At 52.3% G+C, this 16521-nt stretch overlaps 7 protein-coding genes across 7 annotated transcripts; 5 read left to right on the top strand and 2 right to left on the bottom strand.

The window, feature by feature from the left end:
• Nucleotides 1–360: 360 nt before the first annotated feature.
• J4E92_004658 (uncharacterized protein) lies at nucleotides 361–1446 on the bottom strand (the record flags this gene model as incomplete). The annotated part of the gene is made up of 3 exons (XM_051496047.1): nucleotides 361–746; nucleotides 804–1068; nucleotides 1291–1446. The coding sequence occupies 3 exons, from the start codon at nucleotides 1444–1446 to the stop codon at nucleotides 361–363; spliced, it is 807 nt and encodes a 268-aa protein (XP_051353887.1).
• A 520-nt stretch (nucleotides 1447–1966) lies between these two features.
• Nucleotides 1967–3829, top strand: J4E92_004657 (uncharacterized protein; the record flags this gene model as incomplete). Its single annotated transcript, XM_051496046.1, has 1 exon — nucleotides 1967–3829. One exon carries the CDS (start codon nucleotides 1967–1969, stop codon nucleotides 3827–3829), a length of 1863 nt encoding a protein of 620 aa, XP_051353886.1.
• A 1407-nt stretch (nucleotides 3830–5236) lies between these two features.
• Nucleotides 5237–6629, top strand: J4E92_004656 (uncharacterized protein; the record flags this gene model as incomplete). The annotated part of the gene is made up of 2 exons (XM_051496045.1): nucleotides 5237–5241; nucleotides 5600–6629. 2 exons carry the CDS (start codon nucleotides 5237–5239, stop codon nucleotides 6627–6629), a joined length of 1035 nt encoding a protein of 344 aa, XP_051353885.1.
• A 3765-nt stretch (nucleotides 6630–10394) lies between these two features.
• Nucleotides 10395–11075, top strand: J4E92_004655 (uncharacterized protein; the record flags this gene model as incomplete). The annotated part of the gene is made up of 2 exons (XM_051496044.1): nucleotides 10395–10403; nucleotides 10548–11075. 2 exons carry the CDS (start codon nucleotides 10395–10397, stop codon nucleotides 11073–11075), a joined length of 537 nt encoding a protein of 178 aa, XP_051353884.1.
• Nucleotides 11076–11347: 272 nt separating this feature from the next.
• J4E92_004654 (uncharacterized protein) lies at nucleotides 11348–12270 on the bottom strand (the record flags this gene model as incomplete). The annotated part of the gene is made up of 2 exons (XM_051496043.1): nucleotides 11348–12148; nucleotides 12202–12270. 2 exons carry the CDS (start codon nucleotides 12268–12270, stop codon nucleotides 11348–11350), a joined length of 870 nt encoding a protein of 289 aa, XP_051353883.1.
• A 692-nt stretch (nucleotides 12271–12962) lies between these two features.
• Nucleotides 12963–14171, top strand: J4E92_004653 (uncharacterized protein; the record flags this gene model as incomplete). Its single annotated transcript, XM_051496042.1, has 1 exon — nucleotides 12963–14171. The coding sequence occupies one exon, from the start codon at nucleotides 12963–12965 to the stop codon at nucleotides 14169–14171; it is 1209 nt and encodes a 402-aa protein (XP_051353882.1).
• A 428-nt stretch (nucleotides 14172–14599) lies between these two features.
• On the top strand, nucleotides 14600–16349 carry J4E92_004652 (uncharacterized protein; the record flags this gene model as incomplete). The annotated part of the gene is made up of 3 exons (XM_051496041.1): nucleotides 14600–14853; nucleotides 14907–15939; nucleotides 16020–16349. 3 exons carry the CDS (start codon nucleotides 14600–14602, stop codon nucleotides 16347–16349), a joined length of 1617 nt encoding a protein of 538 aa, XP_051353881.1.
• Between the last annotated feature and the right edge of the window lie 172 nt (nucleotides 16350–16521).

Genomic DNA, 16521 nt, shown 5'->3' with positions numbered 1-16521 from the left:
GATGAGTGGGAGGAAAATGAGATGGAATGGTATCAGGCTTAGATAGCCAAACGTAAATAGCACCCAACCGTACAACGAACAGAATGAGAAACTTGTACATGCCACTCTTGAACCAATATACGGGAGTGTGCTTCAAAAGAAACTTCGAGCTACGGCGAGTTTGTAATCACTACACGGTTGTAAAAGATATGGCTCAGAGTCAGGTTAAAAGCTGGCAGTGTAAAAATGAAGTTTGGGTATCTACTCAACTGAACGCCTATCATGCTCGCTTGCCTGTTTCCTGCAATATGCCATCCTTCTATACGCCGTATCTCATGCCTATACTTTTCGCACATCCTCTCTCCTCCTAGTGCCATCCCCCTACTCATAAGTATTCTCATACGGATCCGCATCATCAATATCCTCATCCTCGCCATTATCAAAGTACTGCTCCGCATTATAATCATCGTCGCTCTCCTCCGAATCCGTACTGGCGGCGCTCCAATTATCCTCCTCATCAACCGCATCAGGTTTCTCCTCGTCAATCTCGTCGTCTTCGGCTTCGGCGTCGTCGTCGTCTTCTTCGGCGCGCGCTTCGGCTTCGTTGGTGCGTTCTTGTTCGGATTTTATGAGGCGTTCGATTTGAGAGACGCTGCTTACTTTTGTTACGGCGAGTGTGCGGCGGGCGGGCTTTTTGGTGTTGGAGGAGGTGGTGCTGGTTGTGCCGGTGAGGGTTGTGCGGAGTTCGGTGGGGAAGAGGTCGACGACTGCGTGGGGGTGTTAGTTCTATGGTTGCTGGATAGCGAGTGTGCAGAGAGACTTGCCGTATGGTCGCGCGTCTAGCTTTGGGAGGCGCCGGCGCACTTTTAGGTATTTCGCGGAGTAGGTCTGGTTGCCGGTGAAGGGGTCGAAGAGGGAGGCTTCGGTGGGAGCCGGCTCGTTGGCCTTGCGCTTGAGCCCGTTCTTCATGCCGTCATTGAGAATGGTGTAGAAGGGGCCTTCGTGGATGCGGTCGCGGACTGCGAGGTGGTGCTTTACCATAGCTAGCTCATCGTCGGTTGGTGGAGGCGCTTGGGGAGGTGGTGCTTCCTGCGTATGGCTTAGTGGGTTGATCAAAGATGCGCTCTTCAGTATCGTGCTGGTGGAGTGCTGCGACTGCGACTGCGACTGCGATAGGCGGGGCATGGTGGTTGCGACAACATTATACAGACATGCGCAGTGCTAGTAGACATGCGCGATGCCGTAGAAAACATGCGCAGAGTAGTCGCGATACAGCAGATGGGTATGCGACGGAGAAAGGGAGATGCTCACTGGAAAGCGCTCGGCAGGGCCCTTCTGTATGTCGAGGCCAGTAAGATCCCAGTTGAGCTCCGTTCCCGCAATCGTCACGGTTCCTCGCGCGGGATTGAAAGCACCTCCGCGCGAACCTCCGCGTCCACCACCTCGTCCTCCTCTTGCTGGCGGCATGCCAAGCTTCTTGAGTTATACGAGTCGCTGTGTCTACTATGGTTTTCCTTTACGGCAGGTCGATCAGGCGTCGTCGAAGGAGAGTTTGCGGAGGGTTGTGGAGTCAGAAATTATTTCGGTGCAGTTGCGACCGGCTTGCTAGGCTGAGCTCGAGGGTGGGGTCCCAATAGCGAACTTGCACCCGCAGCCCCGCCACCTCTACCCTAAACCCCGGTATTCAAGTGCACGACAATAGGAACCTTCGAAGCGATATCAAGTCATCTACAGTCATTAACCGGGCGCATATCGAGTTATAGCGACCCAGCTTGAGGTACAGTCGCAGTCCAAGCAGTCAGCATCGACGCCATCACCGTGCATCAGGCTACAAGGAACGCGTGCTTCCGTTACGCGCAATCACATGAGCGGCCTAGAACCTTCTCTTGCACTATAACCGCCACGCTCGAGCCAGGACTACCTTCCAGAACTTCGACAGTCCAACTTCTTTAAGCTTGCTCAAGGAGCACTACATCAAACATTCAAAATGGCCGCATCGACTGCTACGCTCAGCGAGCTCTCAGAGCATCTGCAAAAGGTCGACCAAGATCCTACCACTCCGCTCGACACAGATCTACTTGAGCGATGCGAGCTCTCCACAAACACGCCAGAATACCGTAGCCAGATATGGAAAGAGACGAGACCGCTTTTTCTCCAGATGGCGGCGTTACTACCAACGCTTCAACAAGACCCCACGCCACTCACCCACTTCATCGTCAAGCTGGCGGAACCATATCGATTTGACGATATCAAAGACATTGACTTTGAAATCGGCCTGGATCTAAAAGCTACTCCGTTTCACAGTCTCATCCTTACTTTGCTCGAGAAGGCCACCACAAGTAGCACCGATGCTCAAGCACTTGCGAATCGGCCAGCGGTCATGTTGGCCATCGTCCGTCTCTGGCTATGCACCCAAGATGCTGGAGTTGCGACTCAGGCCGAAGAGCTTCTTACTTCGTTATTGGAGGTGTCAAAGAACGAGCCCGTCTCGATAGATGGCAAGTCTTCGCTACATACGTATGGTACAGGTCCCATGTGGAGGCGCCTATTCAGCGACAGAGACATCAGTTCGCTGTACTACCATTATACATCTCTCAAGGACCTCACATCGCCACCCCAACCACTTCTGAACAAGCGTGACAAGACAATTTCACAGGCTAGACTGTTGTCCTGGCTACCGCGTGTCGCCGCTATGGACTGGAATGCCGTCACTTCCTCGTATGGTCTGGAAGCTGAAAAAGAAGTCGGACTGAAGGAAGGTCAAGGCTTGCTGCACTACGCTACACTAAAGATGGTCGACACAGAAGATGATATGCTCATGCATATGACCCTGCTCCAATTCTACAGCACATTGATCACCACGGTCAAAGCGAAGCCCCACCTCTCACACTACGACTCAAGTCTTGCTCTGGACTTCCTCATAGAAGAAGGCGTACACAAAGGCATCGTCGACTTCCATACCTCAAACAACCCGAGCCTTGACCACTCGTTCTTGAGCAGTCGAACAGCCCAGTATATAAGCGACTACGCATCGCATTACCCAGAGAACTTTGAGAAAAGCAGCGAGATGCCCACTATCCGAAATTACGTACACCGCAACATTCGCAAGTGTGAAGCAAGCGACCTGAACATCATTGCTTCAATGCCGCGATCAACGCTCATACCGCAAAAGGCTTCAGGACCATCCTGGGATGACTGTGTCATTACCGACATGCCAATCACGCGAACGAACCAAGACGCGCTCAAGACACTTGCAACCATCTTCCATGGTCCACCAAAAGAAGAGATTACTTTCCCACAAACCGAAACTATAGGTTCAGACAGCAAACGCACACAGACCGAAGCGGCATACGCCCGCCTCCTCACTGCCCTCTTCTACATGAAGAAGCCAAACATGTTCGCCGACATCACTACACACATGGAAACCATCGCCATGAAAGAAAACGCTCTCGCAGCCCTGACCCTCGTCGGAGCCATCATCACATCAACCTGGTTCACCGATCTACTCCCCAACATCCCCGCAAATGACCCAACTTACGCCCGTCTCACCGCCTTCCCCAAATCCGGTGTTGATCTCATCTTAGACCCTACTATTAGCGGCGGTGTTCTCCCTTCACTGCTCAAGCCAGCAACGACTTTTTCCAACCTCGTTGGTGGACGTGGCGATGCGGAGAACGCGGCGTATATCGTTGCGACGGCGAAGTTCGAGGTGCTGAAAACACTGGGTAGGAAGTTGGAGCAGGATGGTGGGAGGCAGGATGTGCTGGCTATGGTGAGGAGGAGGGTTGGTGACGGGGTTTGGGGTGATAGCGGGAATGTGGGGAGTCGGATTGGGACGTTGGAGATGTGATGATGGGGTGCTTGTAGGTTAGCGATGTTGCGTAAGGGACACGTTTGAGTTCACATAACAACTAAATTTCTCGAGATCAGTATCTACAACTTAACAACTTCCTTGGCTCCGGACCATCACGTCGCGATAAACCAGAATCAAGACCCCGCTTTAAAGACAACCTGGACCCTTCTATGTCCCTGGTACGTCCTTAATCCACCTTTGCGACTGATTACACGTCCAAAATGATGATTGGGTCCAAGTTCCTCTCCAAGGTCGCTACCAATAAGAGTCGCCCACACACCGTGACCGATTACATTGGCACGAGAATATCACAATAGACCTGCGTGTTACTTGACATGACATCTATTCGGGCTGTCAGAAATGCAGGTGGCAATTCAAGCCATCTTGAAATTCATCTTAGCGACCCTGAAAACGTACGCGCACTCCTCAAGACCAAACAAAAGCTTGGTCGTCGCTTACATTACCGGTATGACTTGATTAAGCTTTGTGGCTTGATAAGCTTAGGATGATCTGCCGCCGCGCGTCCGTCCTTCTTGGTTGTTGCATCACCTTGACTGCCTTGGGGCTGTCGCATGATCGTTGCGAGAGATCTTGCAGTCGGAGAAAGCCTATGAGCATAGTTGATGATGATAATGAATGGCACATGAAGTATAGTAGTGCGACAAATATCACAAGCAGCGGTGATGGACAACCTCGAGCGATGCCAGTGTCGTAAAACGCTGAAGTTAACAAGAACTCCGCACTCAACACCGTACCGGTCTTCCAGAGTCGTGATATACTGGTACACGATAAGGTATAAGCTAAGAATGTAGTAGCTATACCGTAATGGCATGCCATAGAGCTGGGTCGTCCCGTCGGGGGTCGTCTGCCCGGCCCGTAAGTGGAGCGTTATGGGCCACAGTGTACACTCATTGCCCGAAGCACAGCAACATCAATATGATTCTTACATCAGTATTCATAGTGCATCTGCAATCGCCGTTTCCTCACTGCTGACCTCAGCAGGTGCGAAGTGACGGGGGATACCTTCTCCCTTCCTGAGCAACAACAGCTGCAACCACACACTTTCCATCTGATCCCATCACAAGTTCATCTTCTCAACTCATCGATCTTGCAAGCAATCCACATCCATGCTACTGGCCCGCTTTGGAGACACGCCTAGATCTGAGGTTCGCCTCGATCACAGTTGCGGAAAACATTGACAGTCACTGACACCGCTTGCGTCGTGGCTACTCGACACGGGTGAGTAGTTCTTTGAACCCACAACTGCTTTATCCATGCTTGCTAACCACATTATCTTCAGGAATTGTGTAGGCGGCCATCACTGGAGACAACTCCAGTCTGAGTCTTCACTTACGCACTCGTCGCCAACAAAGCTTCATCACATCACCTGCGCACCAAACAATCATGGTGTTGCCTGATGAGCTCCTTTCTCTTCTCGGGTGGAATAATTCAGATGCATCTTTCTGCAATGGTCCCTACCACATCACTCTTGAAGAAAAGCTCTTGAATCTCCGCCGGATTGCATACGCGTGCTACTTCCAGGAGCTTCGGAACAACCAGCCCGTTACCCAGCTACTCAAAAGAGCATACGGGCTCTTAGCACAGGACGCTTTCTCCGTCGACAATCGCGCGAATGCTTTGGCAGCTATTGTGAACACTGCTTGGCCTCCGGGCTCATGGACTCCTATTGCTCCCAATCGGATGTATCTCCATGTAAGTTTGCATGGTCGACTCTGTGACATCCAACGGAAAGAAAGCTGATCAGAGATACCAGACACCAAATGGATGCCCCAAGCAGAACATCACCCAACGTGCATTCATCAGGGTGAACCAGGCCAAGAAACCTGTCTCAACAGTGACATTGATCGGGCAACATGGCCAAGAAGAGTTTGACCTCCGCGACCCCTCACAGCTATACAAGCTCTTCGACGCGGTGGTAGACAGCGAATTCATCTTCGCGCTGAAGGAGGCACTTCGCTTCCGAGATGCTCTCCAGCAGACAGTGGAACCTCCACCACAGTCGACAGCCCATGCTCACCCGGGTTTGCCCTCCATCATCGAGCAATACCAGCATGCTTGGAATAGCCAAGTTCAGCCTCCCGCCCACGCACTTGTCATCAGGAATAGCCAAGTTCGACCTCACGCCCGCGTACTCGCTATCAAGAATGGACCAAAGGAGGTGACAAAGAAGCCGTCCCGGAGGAGATTGATGGAGCAAAACCGCTTCAAGACCAACCCATGTCGCATGCGCTACCAGCTCCTCCCTTACTCCGCAATCCCCTTCCACCTCGTCACCTGGCCACGAAGCGAATCCGTGGTCCCACCTTCAGACCTCGCAGAAAGTTCCGCCCTGCGAGATTTCATCACCGTGGACGGCGAAGCAGGCTGCGAGCACGACGAGATACTGCTCTTCTACCTGATGGGACTAGCGATGGAGCGCCTCACACTCGAAGGCTTCGCTCTGTTAGCCCATGAGGTGTGCGACCTCCGAATCCGTCTTTCGCGGAGTAGACGCGGAGTAGATCCGCCGTTTGGTCCCACCTCAGGACGACTTCTCGCAGTGGAGCCACATGGGCTGGATGATAAGATACATATCATCTGTCGCGAGGACGTCGACAAGGATAAGATTAGGATGTGGGTGGTGAATGAAGACCAGGGCCAACAGAGCTGCATCATTCGCATTGAGAAGCGTTCTGAGAATGCGTCGCGGACGCTTTCGAGTTTGGGGAAGAGGGAGGTATCGTCGTCGCCGAGGGTGTACTGCGATATTGCGCCCAAGAAAGTGAAGGTGGAATGATGCGGAAGGGGTTGTAAGTGGCGAAGTTCTTTCTTGTTGGATTCTGTAGACAGTAGTAGGTACAATAAGACCCTTCTTCTCGATTATATTTACAATTACTGACAATATTCCAGCTATTTGCGCAGATTCTGTGTCCCTTCCCCGTCCCTTATCGCCAATGACAGTCGCAACGTTGCGAACCGTCTTTTCCAGTATGCCCAAGTCATTAAAATCGTAAACGCCATTTTCGCCAACGCATCCAATCAACAATTTATATCCGTGTGTTTATTCCTCTGAATTCCTCGCATAATACCTCGGTCGGGGCGTCGTCCTCCTCGACCTCCGCTCCTCACCCATATCCTCACTCTGCCTCTCTATCCGTAGCATCTCGCGCACCTTGCCATCGAACGTAACAATGATGTGATACGGCACCTGCGGCGATGCCAGTCCGGACGACGAACGGGAGAAGTATCCGCTGCCTGCCGATGACGCGGGCGACAAAGGTGTGATGGGTGTATTAGGCGACGAGTCTCGTGACGACGATGCAGACGATGTTTGCGTATTGATCGTCGTAGTCTGCGCGTGCGAATCCATTTTTAGGTTTTTTTTCGAGGGTCTGGTATGTCGATCGTATCGTGCTTTTGGTGGTAGTGGTTGCGGGTACGGTACGATGCGGTAGGGCCGAAAGTTTAAGAATAGACAAGCAGTAGTAGTGTACCGACTCTGTGCTGAATACGAGAAGGGAAAGCTACACCAACAACAATATTGATGCTCGTGTCCTGGCTAAGAATATATTCGTATGTGCTCGGATGCGGGTGGCAGGTGGTAGATGCCTTTCGTTCCGTAACGCTTTGTTTACGGGTTTGGAGAGGGCCAAGAACAGGTTGGTTGTCGGGGTGGCTGGCCGGAGTACTGCTATGTGGGCAGGTTCTAGATGGCTTTTGAAGGTGGATCAGGGAAGATGTTGCGTAGACCCCTGGAAGCGCGTTAGGGATGATGCTTGTTGAGGGCTTTTTGTTGCTCGGCCGGCGTCCCGCTGCGGGATGACAGGATGTGGAGGTGGTACGTACGAGAAAACTTGCAAGTGCTACGGACGACTTCTCTTTCCCTATTAATCCGTGATGTATGTGAGCGAGAAGAAGTAACGACCCGTTGATAGTTGCGCAAATATATTGTATAATGATAAGAATATCTGAATCGATATATAGAGCTTGATAATAGTAATAACAAAAGCCCACCAAAAAATCAACAACTCACCCACATTCCATGGTGAAACCCTCCTCCTATTTATCGAAAAGAACCCACATGGGCTGAGTCCGACGGTCGAGCGCTCGAAAAACACCGCGTCAGCGCCCATCCATCATCATCTCGGAGGCCCACTTGTGGGACGCGTTGCGGTCAGGCATCCGAGGCCGGCCGCCGGCCTGCTGTGCTGCGCCTCGGCCCTAACAGATCGCCATAGCGTGCCTTGAAGAAAAACGTGAGGTGGCTGCACGTGTGTTACTATGTTTAGGTGATGAGTTGTTCCATTGTTCGAGAAGGAAAAGTCAGGCGCGCGATGGTGTGTTCATCTTTGATGTGTGGGTGAGTAAGGGCAGGGCGGAGGACGTTGGCTGTGCACCGTTAGGAGAAGCGACGGGGGTGTTTGGAAGGAATTATTGCCACTTTGGGCTGTGCGAGGGTGCGAAGCGAGGGCAGAGGGGAGATGAGCCCCCTGTACATCAGGACGACGGAACGTGTTTGAGAGTGTTCTTTCTTGCTCGCGAGATGAAGGCGAATTTCGAAGATCGCACTTTGGAGAGATGAGGGTGAATTCTTCCATGGGAATTCGGCAGATGCTATTCGGTCCTACCCCCACAATCTAATGTCGAGATGCCCACCTGCAATGTCAATCCTGTTCCACCCTCACGAACGGTTTTCCTTTGAGAACTTTCGCACTACATGAGGTGCGTCTTACAGTACTGTACTGCTCGTACACTCTTTGCGGGTGCATCATGATGGCACTTGAACTGCGTCTTGGCTGCTGCGTGCGCCACCTCCCTTACATACCCCGAGTATGAAGGTCCGTTGACCAGTCGCATCTTACCCCGATATCGTCATGATAATCCATCGCTCCGCCATCGCAACACTTCACTCGCCAGATTATCCATCTCACGATCTCTCACAGCCTTGTGCCGATCTCTCGTATCTACACCGTGTATCACTTGCGACATGGCTAAGGCTGCCCTGCATCCAACCCCGCCATTCACATCACCCAGCGCTCACTTCAGCCGCGGATACGGGCTCCCGGATGACACCAACACTACAAGTACTATGCCATGCGAGGCAACCTTAACTGGACATCATCGCCCGCCAAGTTGGCAGCATGCGGGGCGCTCGAGGCTTAGGTTGACCGGTTACCCGTCTTGTTTCCGATCCGCGGTTTGACTTCTGTAGCTTCTCGTGGGATGGACTTGATTGGGAGGTACAGTCGATGACGTGGGATTGTGGTATTTTACCATGGTACCACGTGCATTGGGCGAAGTTACTTGATGGCTGTGTTGATAAGTATGAAAAGGTGGGTGTTTCCTTAATTTCGAGGTTCTTGCCGTTTCATTGCGTTCAAGCGTTGCGCATCTTCACTCTATCACCCACGGAAAGAGTTTGCGCAAGATTTACAAACGGCGCATTATCGTACATTACAGACTCTTTGGCACGAGAAAGCGAACATGGAGAAACAAAAAGAACAAGAGCGGCAAGAGAGGTCTCAATTTCAACAGCAACACCGTAAGCGATGAACACCTTCTCCACCAACACCATCCTTAACTTCATGTTAGCGAGATACTCCATGGGCGATATACCTGAAGACCCAAACCAGCGCACTGCATCGTTCATGCCATCATCCCGGAAGCGTGCAGACTCGCATCAACCGCGGACAACTGCACACCTCCATACACCACGGTCATCGGACGAGGAGCAACTGTCTCAACAAGCCGTCATTTCAGCATATCTGAGATCGTCGTATTCTGACGACGACACGGGGCGTCCGAGGAGATTCTCATCAGCTGAGCCCTACTATTCGCCATCACCAGCCCACCACAACCCGCAGAGCGAGAATTCAAGAATAAGCGGCAACTTCAACGCGCCAACGGCCATGGAGCTAGAGCGACACAAATCCCACAGGAGGACTTCGCGGGGGTTGGGGAAGCTCAAGAACGCCGTCAGGGGTCTAGTCAGGGCATGAGGTTTGTTGGTTGGGGCTCAGTACCTGCTTTTCGTCCTACCCGCACATCTCCTACTCTGTCACGTTACACGCATTGTCCACTGTGTGGACCCAAGATACCCCATCATTTCGTATATGCCAATTATTGTTTCATCATGTCCTGTGATCTGCATGCTCAGCTTTCCGGTCTTTGCTGTGCGACACGGCACGGCTGATGGTGATGAATGACATCATTGGACCCATCCATTTCGCAACGCCACACATCCTTCGCTTCGCTTGCGCCTCGTTTTGCTCCGTGTCCGCCTCCCCGATAACGTTCATCACAAACATCATCATCTTCCCAGATCATCGCGTGTCATTAAACAGTCCAAGACTGAGTTTGCCAGCTGTGGAATGTCTTCGACAGTTTGTCATAGAAACCAAGCACTATACGTACTCATGCCTTTGAGGCGTGGTCTCCTGATGAGCCACACATCATTTCCTCTTCCGGACTGCGATAGCCAAAGCGTGGCTGGGCACGATGGCGCTGCAATGACGTCGTAGTATTACTTACAGGATTGTTATGGGTCTGTGTCATATACATCATGTGCGTGGTATGAGTAGGCAGCTGTTTAAATATCCCAGCCATCGACCGCAGCAGCAGGACACGCGCAACCAATAACACTTCCATCATCGAAAGACGCTAGTAGTCACACCACATTCAAGTCATACAAAAGATCTCAGATCTTGTTTTCTAGATTCTACACTGCCACTGCTACCACTACTACGAGATCGAGTCATTACCAAACGCGAAAATGGATCACTACCCCGAAGTCAGCGTCAACGAACGCGAAACCCCCTCCTCGATGCTCTCCTCGCGCCACGACTCCGCCTCCTCTATCGCCAAAGCCGCCGCCGCTGGTCAAAGACCCTCTGGAGCCTCCACTACAGACGACTCCGCAGCGCGCAACTCCTCATACACGTCCTTCCCCAGTCCATCAACACACTCGCACTCGTCAAACCACTCCTCAACCCACCGCAGCGACTCGAGCTCGTCGTCAAACTCCAATCTCCAGCGCATCGAAGCGGAGTACGCGCGGTATACAGATGCGCCGCCGCCGTACAGCGAGAAGGCGTATGAGGGCAAGAGCGACGACGAGAGGAATAACATGCGCATGACGGATTATGCGAAGGAGATTTCGAGGATGATGGGAAGGCAGTTGGTTAGGGGGTTGAAGATTGATGAGAGGGAGAAGAGGAAGAAGGGGGATAACAAGGCGAGGTGAGGGTGGGGCTTGTGATGTATCATGTGTATCATTGTTGTTGGAATGATGGTCGGACTGGGCCTGTTGTTGGATTTGTTTGTATTATTACCACGGTTTCTGTATTATTAGCACAGCGATGGCGTTTAGTGATGACCTTGTGGCGCCGGAAGTGTGCAAGAAGTCTTCGACTTTGATACCACTAGTTCAAATTGGAGTCTTCAACTTGTCCCTTGCCCGGTTTCTCTTGTGTTGATCTGGAACCATACGACAGACTGCTTGCTAGCGAAGCTAGTTTACACGAGCAGCTTTCGCTTGAGCTCTTTCTTCTGCAGCTCTGCAGCTCGCACGTTCTTTATAGCTTCAACCAAAGGGGTTTCGACGATGGTGTCGAAGTCCAAGTTCACCAGCTCTAGTTGCGGTGGCAGCTTCACGGGTCTCCCATCACTCCAACACACACCCTTGATAAACTTTTCAGACTTCCTAACTTGCTCTTCTCTGGTGTCGCCGAGTAGTCCACACAGGGTCTGGAATGTCGGATCATAAATCTCAGCCCGTGGGCAGATACGATAAAGCACGCGCACAGTCTGAATCCCAGGGAAAAGCTTTCCTAATTGCGTCGCGACCGAGACAACATGTCGCCATTGATGATCACCTGAAGTTGAGGCGCGGTAATAGTATTGGTCCGGAACATTCCCGATAGCCGTGTCATGAAGAACGGCCACCTTCTTGACAAGATGTGCGTATGTTGGCGACAAGGGCAGGATATGCGAGCCGGGTAGGATGAACTGAGTCTGAAACTCGTATATGGGGCTGCAGATTTGGAGGGGTTGCGCGTAGAGCATTTCGGCGAATTCCCAATGCACCTGGCGGCATGTCCTCATGATATTGCAGTCGTGCAATACATCGGCCTGAGCCTCAGTGGCGGCGGGGATACCGTATTTTCCTTCGTCGTGCTTATCGCGCCATCCGTCTCCGATTTGGGGCAGGTCGGTGCAGATGTAGTTGTAGATCATGTCTCTTAGCTCTCGAGGTAGATCGAGAAAACTGACGCCGTTGTCACCTGCCATCGCCTCCCAGGTTTTGGGTATGGATTCCTGCTTCTTGTTAGATCTTACCGACACTGCATTCAGTCCAGATGTGTACGTACGGGCTTTCGGTAGGCAAGAGCAAAGGTGTACTCGGGCGCGTCTGCTTTGGATGGAATGCGCGTATCCATCGTGATGAGATGGCATCGTTCTGATCTGGGTTCAGCAAACTACATGGTCCTGATCAGTACGAGTGACATACCTGCAAACATCTTGTCTTGAAGTTGCTTCGCGCTGGCCGACTATTACAGTGCTTTAGTCTTTCGAGTTAGCGAGAGTCCCGATCAGTCCAGTTCTATGGGCCACGGAGTTTTCAGTAGGAAACCACCATAGCAAAGGAAAGTACAGTAAGACAAAACTCACAGGCGAGACGACCACTAGCTCCTGGGTGAAGACGCGATATACCGATTCTCTTTCAGCACCAAATCGCGGGCTTGCCCTATCTCAGGCTACCCACCCAGGTAAGTACCTAGGTACCTACCAGAAACTTTCTAAGATGTTGTCGACGGATATATGAGTGTCCTATGTTCAGGACCACTTTGACAGGTAATGTAGTTGTCTGTGACGCGTATCTAGGGAGGAGCTGCGTGGTTCGAGGGTAATGCGCGCAGGTGCGGAGGATTGGGCAGAGTGCTGACTCAGCAGGGCTGGGGAACGCTAACAACTCCAACGATCTGGGGCTATGACGCAGCCGGACAGCATCTTCGCGTCCAAACATGGGTTCGCAATATTCTCTCGCTAGTTATCTCGCGAGCATGCCAATAGCTTTCATCAATGCTAACGACACAGCAACACTCACCCGAATTGACGACGGTTAGCTGACATGACAAGTCGCGATGGCCCAGCCACGCGCAGAACGCAACGCAACAAAACCTTCCACCCAGCCCGCGAACCCGTGAGACACGGCACCGGCCTACGCCTCGAAGACGATCGCGTCACCGGCCCGGTTCCTTTCCTCAACCCCACGCGAGCCCATTACCGCCACGACGACCGTCCCGATGTGCGGTACAAGTGGACCTCGCGCAATGACCGCAAGGGACGACATGCCGTAGACATAGAGCATAGTCAAGCTGCCATCTCAACGAAACACGATACCCCACGCCCGACTTCCTCGTTCCGCAGCGTCGCACGCAACATCTGGCGTATGTTCACATACTTTCCGGTATGGGATATATCCTTCGACGTTGCCTTTGTTTTCACAATGGGCAGCGTGGTGTGGTTATTCAATGCCTTCTTCGTCTTCCTGCCGTTGATACGACCAGATTCGGAATTCACAAACGAGGAATTGTATGGTGGGGGCATAACAGCGTTTGTCGGGGTCTGCATCTTCGAGGTGGGGTCATTCCTCCTTGTAGCAGAAGCTGTGAATGAGGGCCGATCGGGGTGCTTCGGATGGGCGGTGGAGCAGATCCTATCGCATGAAGAGGAGGGGGATGTACGCGTAGAGCTGCGGCCGTCAAAGTCGCATTGCACGCACCATTACAACAAACGGCATGCTGTCAGGACTCGACAAATCGCCGCACCAAAGCCCGATTTGGAGCCGCAAGAGCGTTCCTGGGTCTGGTGGCCGTCAAACGAAGAACTACGGACCCACTACATTCACAATCTCGGGTTCATAGCGTCCATGTCCCAGCTGCTCGGCGCAACAATCTTCTGGATCGCGGGCCTGACCGCACTGCCCGGCATATACGATCAGATGTCGCAAACCCTTACCATAATCCTCTACTGGACAACTCAAGTCGTTGGCGGTATAGGTTTCATCATTTCCGGAGCCCTCTTCATGATCGAGACTCAGTCCAAATGGTGGAAACCAGCTCCTCGGACGCTGGGATGGTGGGTCGGGGCCTGGAACCTCATAGGCGGTATAGGCTTCACGCTGTGTCCGGCTTTCGGATACGATACTCGGAGCTGGGCGCAATATCAGGCGTCACTCAGTACCTTCTGGGGTAGTTGGGCTTTCATGATCGGAAGTACGCTTCAGTGGTATGAGAGTTTGGAGAAATATCCTGTACAAGTTGAGGTTGACGGGTAGCATTTGATGGCCGACTTCAAACGTTTTCGTTCCCATGCTAATGTAAGTAGCCGGCCATCGGAAGCAAGAAGAAAAGCCGAGATCGCATCAATTTTCACGTCCTCCTGGTTTCGCACTACCAGCCGTTCGCAACGCTTTCCTTCCACTTGCCAATGTGAACTGGGAACACTCCGAGTGACTCCTTCCGTGAAGATAGGAAGTGGAAAGCCCTGGGGTGTTAGCGTCCTCCACGCGGCAGCGGCAACTCTTCAAACTTGAACTCATCTTGACTAAATGACGTGCCCATCACATCTCGTAACCCCATCACAGGGCCGATCAAGATGCCTCACGTGAACGACGTTACTCAAACGCAGACCAATTCGGCTTTCCCGTCCCCTCCTTGCTCCTACTACGTTACTCCAATCCACTCCTGCCCTTTGGCGAACGTCATGAGTTACAGTTCCACACGAAAAGAAGCTTTGGAGCTTTATAGGAGTGAAGAGCTACCGAGCATTTACAACAGCAACAACACAAGTCTGGGCTCCAACATGCTAGACACACCCAGCACCCTCAGACGTAGCAAGGAAAGACAGTTGAGTGTCGTCGACTGGCACGGCAACGACGATGCGGCAAACCCCAGAAATTTCCTCTCATGGAAGAAGGACATCAACATCGGTTGCATATTCATCATGTGTTTTATATCGTGAGTATCCTGCTTCATTCATACTGTAATCACAATCAGCTAACTCCCAGTAGACCATTCACGTCCTCCGTCGTCGCGCCAGCAATGCCAGACATCATAAGGGACTTCGCATCAACCGATGCCTACCTCTCTGCCTTCGTCCTGAGTATCTACGTCCTAGGCTACGCGTTCGGTCCCCTTCTCATAAGTCCCCTTTCGGAGCAATACGGCCGACTGCCTTTGTACCACGGATGTAACGTGCTCTTCACAGTAAGCACCTTCGCATGCGGACGATCCAACTCTCTCGGCACCTTGGCTGTCTTCCGCTTCCTCGCCGGCGTGGGCGGTAGTAGCGTATTCGCCCTCGCGCCATCCAGCATCGGTGATCTCTGGGTGAAAGAGAAACGCGGGGGGGTCATGGCCTTGATAGGATTGGCGTATAATCTAGGTCCAGCGATTAGTCCTACAGCGGGTAGCTACCTTAACGCTGCGAGAGGGTGGCGGTGGATATTCTATCTTACTGCTATCTTGGGCGGGGTGAGTACGGCGCTCAGCATGGTATGTTTGTCGGAAACGTATGAACCGGTTCTACTCCGTCGAAAAGCTGCACAGTTGCGGAAACACACGGGAAATAAGGATTTGAGGGCCAAGTCTGATTTGGACGCTGGGACGAGCAAGTTGGTAGCTTTTCGCACGGCGATGGTCATGCCGCTACGCATGCTTTTCCTGTCTCGACCGATCTTCTTTACCTCGCTGCTCACGGCTATCGGATACGGATCCCTATATATCTTGTACACGACCATCCCGACAACATTCGTCGAGACTTACGGATGGACGCGCAAAAATCTGGGCCTTGCTTATCTCGGTACGGCTGTCGGCAACCTCATTGGTATGCTTGGAGGCGCTGCAATTAGCGACAGCCTCGTCAAGCGGAAGGCACTCAAGGGCGACATGAGACCGGAGAACAGATTGCTACCGATGATATTTTGGTGGCCACTTGTGAGTATTGGGTTGTTCATCTATGCTTGGACGGCTCAGTATGGTGTGCACTGGATTGCGCCATTGGTCGGAACGGCGGTGTTTGGTGCTGGATCTATGAGCGCTATCGTAAGTTCATCCTCCTCAACTCATGTATCGTCTTGAGTTGGCTCTCAAGACTTGGTATATAACTGCTAACTCTCATCTAGTTCTTCACAGGCACATACATCCTAGACGCCTACCCAGTCCACTCCGCATCTGGCATGGCCGCCTGCTCAGTCATGCGCTCGCTCGTCGGCGGTCTTGCGCCCCTCTTCTCGCATAAGATGTATCAGAAGCTTGATGTGGGTTGGTCTTTCTCGTTACTTGCGTTTATCGCTCTTGCTTTCGCGCCCGTACCGTGGGTATTTTATACTTTCGGTGAGAAGTGGCGTGCTGGTGAGCGTTATGCAGGGAGGGGCGATACGGGTGGGTTGGAGCGAGAACAGGTGGGATCAAGGGTCGTGATGGTCGAGGTAGATGGGAAGGCGCTTGCGTGATCAGTCATGGATGTGCAAGGTCGTGGTTGCCTGATACGGCTTAGCCACAACGATGCCTTACCTTGCGATGCTCTCACTTCCAACACTTCACTCCGGGTCGTCGTTGTCCGTGTCTTGCGAGCATACTAACCTTGCGATTTCTCTCGTTCCTTCATTTCCCGATGCATACTCC

The sequence above is a fragment of the Alternaria infectoria genome, assembly GCF_024043175.1.
Source record: "Alternaria infectoria strain BMP 0036 chromosome Unknown scaffold_6, whole genome shotgun sequence".
Lineage (NCBI taxonomy): Eukaryota > Fungi > Ascomycota > Dothideomycetes > Pleosporales > Pleosporaceae > Alternaria > Alternaria infectoria.
This window is presented reverse-complemented; position numbering and strand designations above follow the sequence as displayed.